This window comes from Leptosomus discolor, chromosome 14, assembly GCF_034619465.1.
Source record: "Leptosomus discolor isolate bLepDis1 chromosome 14, bLepDis1.hap2, whole genome shotgun sequence".
NCBI lineage: Eukaryota > Metazoa > Chordata > Aves > Leptosomiformes > Leptosomidae > Leptosomus > Leptosomus discolor.
In genome coordinates, this window is record NC_141404.1 from 16439130 (window position 1) to 16451472 (window position 12343).

A 12343-nucleotide genomic window follows, 5' to 3' on the forward strand; every position below is an offset into this window, starting at 1 on the left:
GGGGGGATGGGGAGGCTGGAGGGGGCCCGGGGCTCCCTGGGTGCGGGGTTCCCCCTCGGTGGGGCGCACGGGGCCCGGTGCGCGGTGCCTCCCCCGGATGGGGGCGCGGGCGGCACGTGCTCGCGCGCCGCGTGGCCCTTTCCCCTCCCGCGCCGCGCACGAGCCGGGGCGGGGGAAGGGGCGGGGCTTCCGCGCGGCCCTGCGCCGCGTCGGGGGCGGGGGCCGTACCGGCAGACGAGTGACGTCACCGTCCCGGCTACTGCGGCGGCTACCGGGTTGGATCTGGCGGTTCGCCGCGTGCTACCCCGGAGCGGCGGCGCGGGCGGGTGGGGTTATTTCTGGGCGGCGCCGCCGCCGGCTCCGCAGACCCCCCGGGAGGAACCGCGTCCGCCCGGCGTTCGGAGCCGCCGCTCCCAGGCGGGCGGGGCGGGACGGTGGGGCCGCCCCCGGTGGCGGTGCGGCGGGCGGGGCCGGCGCCGCCTCGCACAAAGCCGTGTGCCCGGGTGCGGGCGGAGCTACCGCTGGGACCGCACCGGCATCGGCATCGCCATCGCCGCACCGGTACCGGCACCGCCCCCCCCCCGCCCCCCTCCCCCACCCAGGGCGGCAGCGATGTGAGGGGGTGATGGCAGCGGGGCATGGCCGCCGGGCAGCGGCGGGGCGGGCGGCGGCGGGCGCTGAGCGCCGCCGGTGAAAATGGAGCCGCATCCGCCGGCGGCCGTGCCCGAGCCCCCGCTCCTCCGGGGGCCGGGGCGCGACGGGTCGGGGCTGGGGCCAGAGCTGGAGCCGGGCTTCTGGGCACCTGAGGCCGTCGAACCCGCCCCGGGGCCGCCGCCGTGGTCCTCGCCGGAGCAAGGGGACTGCCTGGCCCTGGGGGGCCCCACCGAGCCCCCGGCCCGGCCGGAGGAGGAGCCGCGCCTCCGCCCCGTCTTCGACGCCCTCGACCGCGACGGTGACGGCTTCGTGCGTGTGGAGGAGTTCGTCCAGTTCGCCACGGCCTACGGCGCCGAGCAGGTGAGGCAGGCGGCGCCCCGCATCACCAGGGCCTGTCCCGCCACCGGGCCTGGGCCCACCCCGGCCCCCGGGGCCCTGTCAGGCCTGTGGGGCCCTGTCAGGCCAGGGCCTCCCCTCACACCTGCCCCGCGGTCACGTCTCGGCTGCCCCCCCAGGGAAGGAGCTGCGGGCGCCGGGTGTGAGGCGAGTCAGGGGTTGGCGTGACCCGTTGGGGAGCCTCGGCCCTGGGCCACTGGTGGTCCCTGCCCGCTGTAGGGGCGATGGGCAGAGGCGGCTCGTGTGAGGGTTGCAGCCCTTGGAGGAGCTTTTAACGTGAGCGAGAGCGGCGTCTGCCCCGCCGGCCTCTGGGTCGTCCTGGGTGAAGGGCATGTGTGGGCTGAAATGGATGCGGGAGGTGTGGAGGGAGCCTGGCGAAGCTGGAGCTCACCTTTTCCAGGTCCCAATCCACTGGGAACGGAGCATCTCGGCAGGGAGCCTGCAGCCCCTCTCTTTGTTCTCCAGCAATACCACATTTAGGTTTGTCTGAGCAGCTCCCGTGCATAAGGAACCAGCAGCGAGATCCCGGGATGGCAATGGATGGATCCCCTTGCCCCCGCCTTGCTGCTGATGGTCCCTGCGTGGGCTTGCTGTCACCTCACTGAGGCTGGAGTACCTCGCTTCTCCCGGGTTTGACAATCCTGGATGCGCTTTTTTTTTTTTTTTTCCTCCTTTCTGCTGGTTTGTACCATGGTGAGCTTGTGTTTCCTTGCAGCAGATCAGATGCGGTGTAATTTGAAGCTGCCTGGTATGACCCAAAATGGAGAGAGCTCTAGCAGCGTACCCAGGGATGGGAATGAATTTGTGGAGGTTTTGAACGTTGGCCTGTGCTGGCATTGCTACAAGAGAAAAAAGGTTTATTTTTTGAAGGTGTGCAGGTATTGTTGTGAAGTTTCTGTGTGCTCACCCAGGAGATCTATAATTCTCTAGCTGTAGCTGCTGTGTGTGTATTAAAGTGGCATGACAAAGCAAATCATCATGTGTGAAGGTGTGTTTTGGCAGAGGAGGGCTTTTTATCTTTGTGCTCATGGTAAAAAAACACCTCTTAAAGGTAAAACAGAGGCATTTCTTGTAGAAGATACCACTACAAAGTGGAGATACGCAACTTCTTTGTCAGATCCTTGCTGGTAAGGGGCACTGACTGTGCAGGCGGCATCGCTTACTGCCTCGTTGCGTGATTAACCAGGTAGCGTCATGGCACTGGGGGGGGGGGGGAAGTTACAAGATCATCTTGGCAACGCGCTCCCGCAGCCGCCGGGCGAGAGAAGCTTGATTCAGCGTAAAGCCTCTGACTCGCATCTTCCTGCCGTGGCCCGGGCGCTCTGTGCCGCTGCCCCCGTTGCTGCTGCCGGCAGAGAAGGCAGAAGCAGATGGTCTGGTCACGTCGGCGTGCGAGTCGCTCCGCGGAGGCTCGCAGACCCTATGCGTGATGGCCATCGCTTTGGGGTGCGGTGGGACCTTTCCAGGGGACCCCTCGCCTTAGCGTGCCCTCCACCCTGTTTGGTGTGGAGCAGCCCAAGTAGGTGGGCAGCAAGGGCAGGCAGACCACGGGTGGGTGGCAGGGTATGTGGCAGGCGGGTCCGGCGTTTGTTAGTGCTGGCTGCGGGTCCGGCTCAGCCCCGACCTGCCGCTCCGGCCCCGTGCGTGCCCTGTGCCTCGATTCTGACATGAGAACTGTGCCAGAGCTTCAGAGGTGTGGTGATGAGCCTGTAAAGTGCTTTGAGATCCTGGCCTGAGGAGTGTTTGCAAACTGTTAAGGTCGCTCCTAAATTGAAGCAAGATGTCCAGGGAGGTTTTGTGTCCCTATAAGCTGCTTGTTCATATGGACGCAGCTTAGAAGTGGTTGTCTGCACGCTTCTTGCCTTGGCTGTCCCTTTAAAGTCACTTGTTCCTTCCCACTAAGCGCAGCGACCAGCAATGCTGTCCATGCTGAAATACATTCTGCTTTTTAGATGGGTTTATCTTCGGCGAGAGATTTGCACAGCTAGCTCTTGGCGTGCAGAACAACTGTCAGTGCAGCGAGCGCTGAGCAGCCTGGTGAGGCTGATGTGACAACGGCTGAGCCAACAGGTCATGGGGACCCCAGGGAACGCAGCTTGGTACCTTTTGCAGAATGCCAAAAGAGAAAAAGTCATGTCTGCGATGCCTCGGTGGGCTTTATTGTAAGCCTGAAGCTTAGGAATACAAGAAGGCACACTGAGTGTGAAGGAGAAGGGTTGTGATGGGGTCTGTAAGACCCCAGCGTACGTGTAGAGTAGTAAAGGGAGGACTTCTGGGGAAGTTTCTTGACCTGTTTTGTTTTCAGCAGCTGTCACTTGGGGGTCTTTTGAAAAATGGAAGTCCATCTCAAGTGAAAGTTAAAGGACAGGAACATCCCCAGGTGGGTAAAATGGCGTTAAGAGCGCTAAAAGGGAACTTCAAGATGTAAAGAAAGGCTGTACTACAGCTGGAACTGGGAAGGTTGCAAGGGAGGTGCCAGGGTTGCTCATGAAGATATCGGGTAGCAATGGGCAGGGAGTTAAGGAGCAGCAAATTCCAGTCCTCTTACTGTCCCTCTCCTGCTTCCTTCTCCCTTTCCTTCCTCCTGGCTTCTGCCCACATGGGTGGGTGCATGGAAGGTACACACGGGGTGGTGGTGGAACAAATGGCTAAATTTAAGCACAGCGAGTCGTTGCAGCCAGCTGATTCACCGAAGGGCTCAGAGGGGGTTGAAGAGTTAAGGAAAGCGTATGTGTGTGTGTGTGTGTGTAACCACGTGTGCTGGAGAGCAGCAAGTGTTGTCTTTAGCGTTCAGTACAACACCAGAGGCATTTATGGGCTACTGAGCTCAGTGCTGTCAGATTATTTGGCTGAAATGATCGTTAGCTAAATGTCAAAGGAAGAGACCAACTGGCATTTATTCCATAAAAATGACATGGTTGCAAACATCTATTATGATTTTTTTTTTTTTCTCTACATGATGTAAACTATGGGTAGAAAAACAGGGGGCAGGGGGTTGGTTTGGGGTTTTTTTTTTTTTGCATAAGTAGCTTGGGTTGTCCAGAGACTGCCTTGAAGAGCTTCATGGTTGTGGTGGTGGCAGTGAGGTGCTGGTGTGGACTAGGAAAGATCAGGGCATGGAAAGCTAAAGACAGCTTGTTCTTCTCGAAATGATGGACGTGGATAAGGACTGCGGCTGTTGCCAGTACCTTCACATCACAAGGTGGATGGAAAGGATGATGCTGAGGTCCCAGCAGCTGGGGGTGACACCCCTAGAGAGGGGTAGCCTTGAGCAGAGAAGATCCAGCTCTGTGACGGTGCTCCAGCAATGTGTAACGGGTGGCTGTTTGTCAAACACGGGCTACTGTGGCCCTTGAAAAGCTTGCTGGGACCCGCTGTACGCTCCGTGGACTTGTAAACAAGATGAGGGGAGGGAAGGTCTTGAGAACAGCTTGACTTTTCACACAAAACCTCTGGACCGCTCACTAGTAGCCTGTGAGGCGGTTTATAACAGTGTTGTATTTATTATTGTCTCCTGCCCCCCCACCTTTATCACTGCACTTCCCTGGGGATCTGATGGTCCCTTGGAGCTTCTGTGCCTGCTGGAGCAGCAAAAGGGGTTCCCGCTGGTGGGTACCGAAGGCTGGAGCAAGGCTGGTTTGGACAGCGAGGTGGGAGATAGAGGCACACTTGACATGACTTTTACGTCACCTCATAAAGCGAGAAGCATTGTGCCTTGCAGCTCTGTGGGTTGTGCGGAGTCTCAGGCCATTGTGCAAGATTTTTAAAACAGCAAATGCGTAATTTGTCTTGCCTGGTGTTCAGTTGCGCTGTGTCTGTCTGACCGTGGTGGTGGAGGGCAAGCCTCTTCTCGTTTTGTTTTTTACAGCTATTTGTTACCAGCTAGAAGTGCAGGGTTGTGGCAGGGCAGAGGAGAACCCGGTGTTTGTGAGGCATGAGGAGAAGCTATCCTGCTGGCATCTTGGGCTTTATTTTTCCTTTTTTTGTTTTGATCTAGAAGACAATTGGAGGTGGAAGAGCCTCTTGCACCACATGATCTCGCTGCCTTTGCTCAATTAAGAGCAATCCCAGAGCTTGTCTAACCTATTTTCGAGTGCTCCAAGCTCTGTGGCACCTCTGCCCTCTATGCTCTGCCAGAGATCTTCGGCCTTTTTTCTTCTCCTGAGGATCAGTTCAAGCTTTGCTTCAATGTGCTTTGTTTTGCTCTCTTTAACATTTACATCCTTCAGATATCTGTCTGTGACTACCAGCCTTCCTCTGCCCCCACAAGCTAGTCCTCAGCTGAGCTCTCCCTATTCAGCTTTTAACTTTGCCTTCTGTGATGGTTTCTGAAGCTTTTTATCGAGTTTGTTGTGCGTTTCTGACCTCCCACCACCTTTTTGGCCTCTTGTAATGAGGTGCTCAGCCTGAGTCAGGTGCTACAGAAGAAACCCCATTTGGGGGTAGCAGGTGTCACTCCAGACAGTGGCTGCAGGGAATCATGGAGCTTGTTTTCATTTTTAAGTAGAACAAGCTGCAAGATTTGGCAATCACTTTCTGGAATGAGGTCTGGATAGTGTCAAACTGCAGCTTTTTGGTGGGTCCCCCCAGTGAATCCGGGCTTGCTTTTCCTGCTCACCTCTGGTGGATCCTTTGGGAGTTGCACACAGACCCATCAAATGCTGCTTACCTCCAGCGTAGTTCTCTCTCGGAGCTGCTGACATTGCATCTGATCTTGGACGCCCTCTGTATTCCCCTTGGTCTTCTCCCACTTCCCTGTGAAATCTAATAGTTTGGATTGCTGTCTTGAGGAAACCTCAGTTTTGTGGTGTGTGTGTTTGTTTTTTTTTTTAAATTTTTGAGGGTTTTTATACCCTTTGAGACGAGGAAATGCTGCCTTTGCTTATAGAGATTTCTAAAATTATCTTGCATGGATTTGCAGGCCATGTAAATGCGAGTGAAGCTTAAATTGCCTCCAACTGTGGTGCTGCTGCCGCTGCTGTACCTCTCGGAGGGTTCAATTGCTGTTTAACTCTGGTGTCAGGTTTGAGAGCGGAGCTGGGATTACAGCGAGGGTGATACTGTGGGTGTATAATAAGTTTGAGCGTGCCTGTGGACACGCATGTGTGCTTTGGAAGAGGAACGAATCTGAAATATTTTGCTTGCTTTGACCAAGGGCCCTGTTTTTCACCGCAGAAATTCAAGGCAAAGCTCGCGTTTGTTGGGCTGGCTGAGGCGTGAGCCCTTCCTCACCTCGATTCTGGGTCTGGCTTGGCCGGGCGCAGACCGCAGCGCTCCGCCTGCCTCAGCCCGCCTCCCTCTTCAAAGGGTGTTTTATTGTCGTTAATAACACATCTGTACTGCGGGAGCTGGGAGACGGGAGTTTTTCTTTCTCCCTCTGAGAGGAAAACGCTTCCAAGGCAACATATTTCATGGAGTGGATTTTGGGCGAGGTGGTTGCCGGTTAGCTGGAAATGGAATTTGCAGAGGTTTATTCATTTGTTAGTGTCCCAAAGACTCCAATAAAGAGCTAATTTCTGTGCTCCCGGGTTTTTGCTTCTCCTGCTAAATTTTGGCTTTAAGCTTCTTGAAGGAGTCCCTTCCTGGAGTGGCTGGGAAGGGTTAGGAGCGTATCATACCACAAACGGATTGTTCTGATGATGTTTCATACTTGCATTTCAGCTGTAATCAGATTGATGGCTTATCCGGGCTGGATGGAGTCTGGCAGGGCTGTGAATACTCAAAGGCACGGTTTGTCTGCATGGGCTGGGAGGAGGGCAGCGATGGTAACTTTATCCCAGCTACCAGTTTATTTAAGAAACCTTTTTATTCTTCCTTTCTCCTTCAGCTTGAGAATACGGCTGTTGCTGAGCTGGGTATTGATTTATTGAAATTACAGATTTTGATAAAAGTTAGATGTGTTTGTCTGGAATTTGAGATCATTTCTGCAAATAAGGAAACCTTCTCTTCCCCCCCCCCCAGCTTCCCAAAAGAAAGAAAAAACATCAGTGCCACCTTTGTAGAGTTAGCAAACACTGTGGGTAAGGAGGCAAATGTGGGATTTCCAGGGAAGTGGGGCGTGGACATGGCACCCCGTAATCCGCAGCAGTGAGGCCGGTTTGTACTGGGTGAGCCTGGCCAAGGGCTGGGTCAGGAGCCTTAGCAGGTAAAAAGGACCCCACCTAAAGTTTTTCAGTGCTGGGTTTTTTTCATTATTTGTTAAAAATGCTTGCCAGGACCTTTTCCTGCAGTTTGTGGGGGTTTTAATGCAATAAATTTTTTTCCAAAGTTTTGCTTACTGTTTGCCACATGGTGTGGGGCAGCTCTCGATAAGATAGAGGTGGATCCATGTGAGAATCTTTCTCCCTTCTCAGGAGCGGGATATTTTCTAAGGCTAGGACTAATAAAGACTGGATTGGGGTCATCATAATTAACTGACTGGAATATGATACTGCACCGCAACAGGGTGATTCGGCTCTTCCAGAGTTATTTTGACCTGGTATTGCTTGTAGCTGAATGCTCTCAAAGCATTTCAGAGTTGGTTCTATCATTATGTAACTCAATACAGGCAGTAATTGATAGTCATTACAACAATTGCCTGCATAATTTCTCTCAATTTTATTCTTGTTTTGACTTTCGTTTGCTGCTTGTTGTCAGGTGAGACCCGCCTTGAGCTCAGAAACTGTTGGGGTTTTTTTCCCCTGGCTTTTGATTTTTGCAAAACAAGTGACTTCCCACTAGCCACAGCCTGCAGCTCCGCTTGGGCGGGGTGATCTGCTGCTGCTGGGCCACCCTCGGCTTCCCGCTCCCCTGGGACCACCGGCTTCCCAGAACTAGGAAGCTGCTGGTCCGGTCCCTGTGAGAGCAGGCAATGGGATGGGGATGGACCATGGCTTGCTTTTCCCCGCATCTCCTGCCTGGCTCCATCCTCCCGAAATCCTGCTTGGGTTTCGGGTGTAGGGCACAGGACTGGTTCCTCCCCATGAAACACCAGCCTTTCCCTTGCCTTGTTTGCTTAAATTCAAACATCCGTGGAAAATGTGAGTGCAATGCTGCCAGACTGGTTCTGGTGGCTTCTCCTTAGAGGCAGCAGCGCTTCTCTGGTGGCACGTTTTTTTCGAGCGTGCTGCGGTCAGGGGAGCGCAGTGCCGGTTAGGGACATGGCAGAAAGCAGGATTCAACAACTTGAAGCTTAAAATGCCATCTGACTCATCAGGTCCGAGCCCATCGCTGTTCACAGGGGATGAATAGGATTAGGTAGTGATTTGAGATCTTGCTACTGTGTTCACATTGTGCAATGTGCCTGCTGACACAGATAGGGAATTTGTCCTTGGGGAATTGTGCCTTTTGTGCTCCCACATGCCAAAAGCATTTCCACCTCTTCTTGGACTATAATGTGTGTTCTCCTGATGGTGCTTTTTTGGGACATCTGCCGTACAGCTGTCTGCTTAACTAGCTACACCAGATCTGCAGGACAGTCATGCTAGTTGGTCAAGTCCAGCAGACCCCGCCAAAGCTCCTCTCAGCCTTCATTTTCCACTTTAAAAGCCTTGCATCTTTAATTCCTTTTCCAAATTGAGCTTTAACAGGATGCTTCTGCCTAGAGGAGGTCTGTGCTGAGCTGCGCCCTATCGTTGCTGGTGGCAGCAGGGCTGTGATGGTGATGCAGGTGGAAGCAGGTCCACGCACGGCCGGGTTGGGCGATGATGGTGAAGCACGTGGGGGACACTGCTGAAGGCTGATGCTCGCCACTGCTGAGCTGTAGGTCCAGGTCTGAGGCTTCCCAATGGAGATGGGACTTTAACAGAACACAGTAGGAGAGACATCATAGATTTCATGAGGCATAAAAATCACTGTTTCTTAATATCTTTGTGTGTTTCTGTTTGATAGCAGGAAGATACTGGAATATCTATAGGCTTAAAGGGAGCTCATCCCCCGTACTCATAGTGGGGGACACAGTTCATGAGTAGTGCCTGGCATAAAAGCCTTGTTTTGGGACTCCAAAACATCCAAGCCCAAGGAATAGCTCCAAAGATGTAATTGGGGTAGTGGAGATGCCAGCGTGGGCTTTCTGCATTGCTCCGAGTTGGACAAAAATTGTCTTGTCTTCCTAAACTTCGGTTTGTGATTCTTCAGAGTCTCCATTGGACTTGGTACAGGGCAAGGAATAAGTTATTAATGGCCTTGTGGGTTGTAGGGGAGGAGGGAAGAGGAGAAAACATGACCGAGGATAACTTTGGGGCCAGCTCCCTCCCAAATGGCTGCTACCACCAAGCTCAAGTGGATGGCATTTGCTCCGCAGGGGAGAAGCAGCCTGGAAGTGAGTTTAAGCAGAACTCAAAGAAAATCAGCGCTGCGTTAAGTGGTGGTAGGTACATCTGCAGTGCGCTGCTATGGTGGTTTTGGGGCTGGAGTGGATTTTTTCTCAGTAGAGACGAGGCAGTGAGAGCCCCAGCAAGCCACCGTGCAGCTAGAGTGCTGCCGGCACCTCGCCTCCCAGCTGCGGGACTGGGATGGGGCTCTGCTGCTGCTGGCGTGAGGTTTCTTTACGGCTGTGACCATCCTGGGGTCGATGCTTGCTTTAGCCTTGGTTTTGGTCAGGGTCTTTCCCCTCTCTAAGAGGATCTTAAAGCAGAGACACACGTGGAGGCTGCTGGGGAGAAGGGGGGTAGGCTGCCTGGTGCTCGGCGTGCTCCAGGAACTGCTTCTCCCCGGCTGGCTCCTGGTATTGGAACAGCAAAACCCCCTTTTAATAGAAAGAAACACCAGTGATACCACACCGCTGAGTTTGCTCACTGAGCGTTACCTTATTTGAGGCGACAAATGAAGCTGAAACAAGCGATCCGGTGGCAGTGGTATTTGATGCAAATTTGAGTGCTTGCTTAAATGACAGCAGTTCTGGTAGTGCCTGCTTGGGTCCTGGCTCTGGTGTGTCCCCAGCATTAGAGAGTCCACTGGGATCCTGGCATGGGACACTGACAGCTCTGGGGATGTCCCTGGTGTTGTAGGGGAAGAGCATTGCTGCCGTCCATGTTACAAGGGTTGGTTACAGCTGGTGGCCAGGCTTTGTTTGCAGGCTGAATGTCCCTCTGTTAGGTTTGTTGAGCAGCCTGGTAGTCTTCTGGTTATTTTTAATAATGCATTGTAGCTCTTCAGAAAAAAGAGCTACTGTTCCCTCTGCTGCAGTATCCTGTGGTGAAATACCAGCAGTGTTATGTTGAGTTTGAGTTGCTGCTGCTTCTGGAAGGGGTTTTCAGCTCACAGACTGCTGGGCTGTTCCCGCTTATTCCTCTTCCCTGAGAAGGAGTAAAACTGAAGGGAGAGGACCTGGTGCTGGGAGCTGCGTAGTCTGGCAAGACGTGGTGGAGCTGACTGCTGACAGCCCTGTGGAAAATCCATTTACCAGAGTCCAGTGGGAAACTGGGCTCAAGCAAAATGTGCAGGTGGTAAAAGGAGCCCAAACCAACAGTTTTTTGAAGAACAGAAGCTGTCAAGGGCAGGAAACAAATGGGGACTGTTTGATGTGTTGGGGTGCAGGGCACGGTGCCGGACTGGGAGCCCTGTGGCTGCTCTGCTGTTCCGTGGTCCTGAGCAAGTGCGGCATGACATGGGGGGCTGCTAGAGGGGCCCTTCTCCTGCTTGGGGAAAGCATGGCTGTGTTGAAACTCTTCTAATGGGAAAATAATATATTTCCAGTTCCACCTTGGCTTTAAGGACCTTGTGGCTTTTGCCACCACCTTTGGCCGTGGAGGGCTTAAAAGGCCACTGTTGCCTCCCTTTTGCCTGGCTTCATTCCTTATTTTTTCCAGGGGAGTGGCAGTTCTTTGCCTCTCACTGTGTGTGCATGAGGAGATTACAGCTGGCGGGGGGGAAATAAAATTTAGATATCCTTGGGGAACCTTTTTCCTATGCCTGCTAAGTGGATGCAGCAACTTAGCTAATCCTCTCCTGGCGACTTGGAACTCTGGGACTATTGTGCTGGCAGGAGCCCAGTGGAAGGACGCAAAGAGCAGAAGCAAGGCTTGTGGGAGGCTGCTTGCCCTGAAGAGGTCCAAGGGAGATGCTGGGCACCTTGGAGCACAACAGGGAACTTGCCCTTGGACTTTGTGCTGCACCTCTTCAGGCTCCATGGAGCATCCATCCCTTGGGGGTGTCGTGGGGGCAGGCTGGCAGTGTGGGTGGCATGGCAGAGCTGTAGTGGCTGAAGGACAGGTGCTGGTGGGAGAGGTAGGACTGCAAACCCAGCACGCAGAAGCAGGTCCCCTGTGAAGGGCAGGCGACTTGGCTGCCAGCCTGGCAGAGATCTGCAAAGCCGTGGTGGAGTGTGGGGAGCAAAATCCAGACCTCCTGCTGCTCCTCTGCTTGGAGGAGCTGATGGGTGCTGGGCATGTCGTGGCTGCTGGAGAAGCGCTAACATTGTCAAGGGTGGGTTATGTTTTTGTTGTGCTGAGGCTGGTATGCCCAATCCTTACAATCCCACCCTCAAGTCCTGGGCTTTCCAAGCTACGTGTGGCATCTCAGCCTCTTCTCCCTTCTGAGAATCTACCTCTGAGCCTGGAAACTGTTCTGGACTTTTTTTTTTTTTTTCTTTCCCCTCTTAGCATGTCTGCTTTGTGTACTTGCCTTTGCACAAACAGCCCTTTTCTGAAGGCTGTGTGAAGGGTTGCCAAAAGGAGGGAAATAATTTGAAGCAGTTCTAAAAAAGAAACGAGGCTTTATGCTTTGCTGCTCTCTGAATCACGCTTGTTTGTATTACGATAAACTTAGTTTTGACAGTGTGGCAGGCTCAGTCTGGCTGGGGGAAGGCAAGTTCGCTCTCACGCTTGGCTCCCTAATCTGCCTGGTCTGGGACAAGCTTGTGTTTTGCACCCATCTGGGCTTCACCTCTGCAGCCCAAAAGGCTTCTTGTGCTCTCCAAATTCCCAGGGTTTGCCAAGTTGAGAGATGCAGCTCTCTGCCCCCTGCTTTCATGGTTTACTTGTTTGTGCATTGGCAGTAATGGATTTCTCATGTTTATGGTTATTATGACCTTGTTTTAGAGATTATGGCACGTATGGTGTATTTTGGAGAGGGTGAGTTAGTAAAAGTGAGTCCCGAGCTAGTGAGAGGGTTTATTCGGGATATGCCATGGGATTTTTTGAGCTGCTTTTGGACCTGGTTGGGAGGAAACAGAAGCAAAAGCTGCAGTCCTGGGTTTATAAGCCCAGACATTCTGTTCTGTAACCAAACAGCCCCCACACTTGGTTTTGTTGCAGGGGACTTTACACAGAACTAACCAGGCTTCAGTGTCTTACAGTGCCTAGTCCTCAGCCTG

At 53.6% G+C, this 12343-nt stretch overlaps 1 protein-coding gene across 1 annotated transcript in view; it reads left to right on the top strand.

The window, feature by feature from the left end:
• Positions 1–696: 696 nt before the first annotated feature.
• Positions 697–12343, top strand: part of RAB11FIP3 (RAB11 family interacting protein 3) — a 77364-nt gene continuing 65717 nt past the window's right edge. The window contains exon 1 of the mRNA XM_086473097.1: positions 697–1014. Within this exon, the coding sequence (XP_086329223.1) occupies positions 697–1014 (318 nt within the window). The remainder of the gene's footprint in view (positions 1015–12343) is intronic.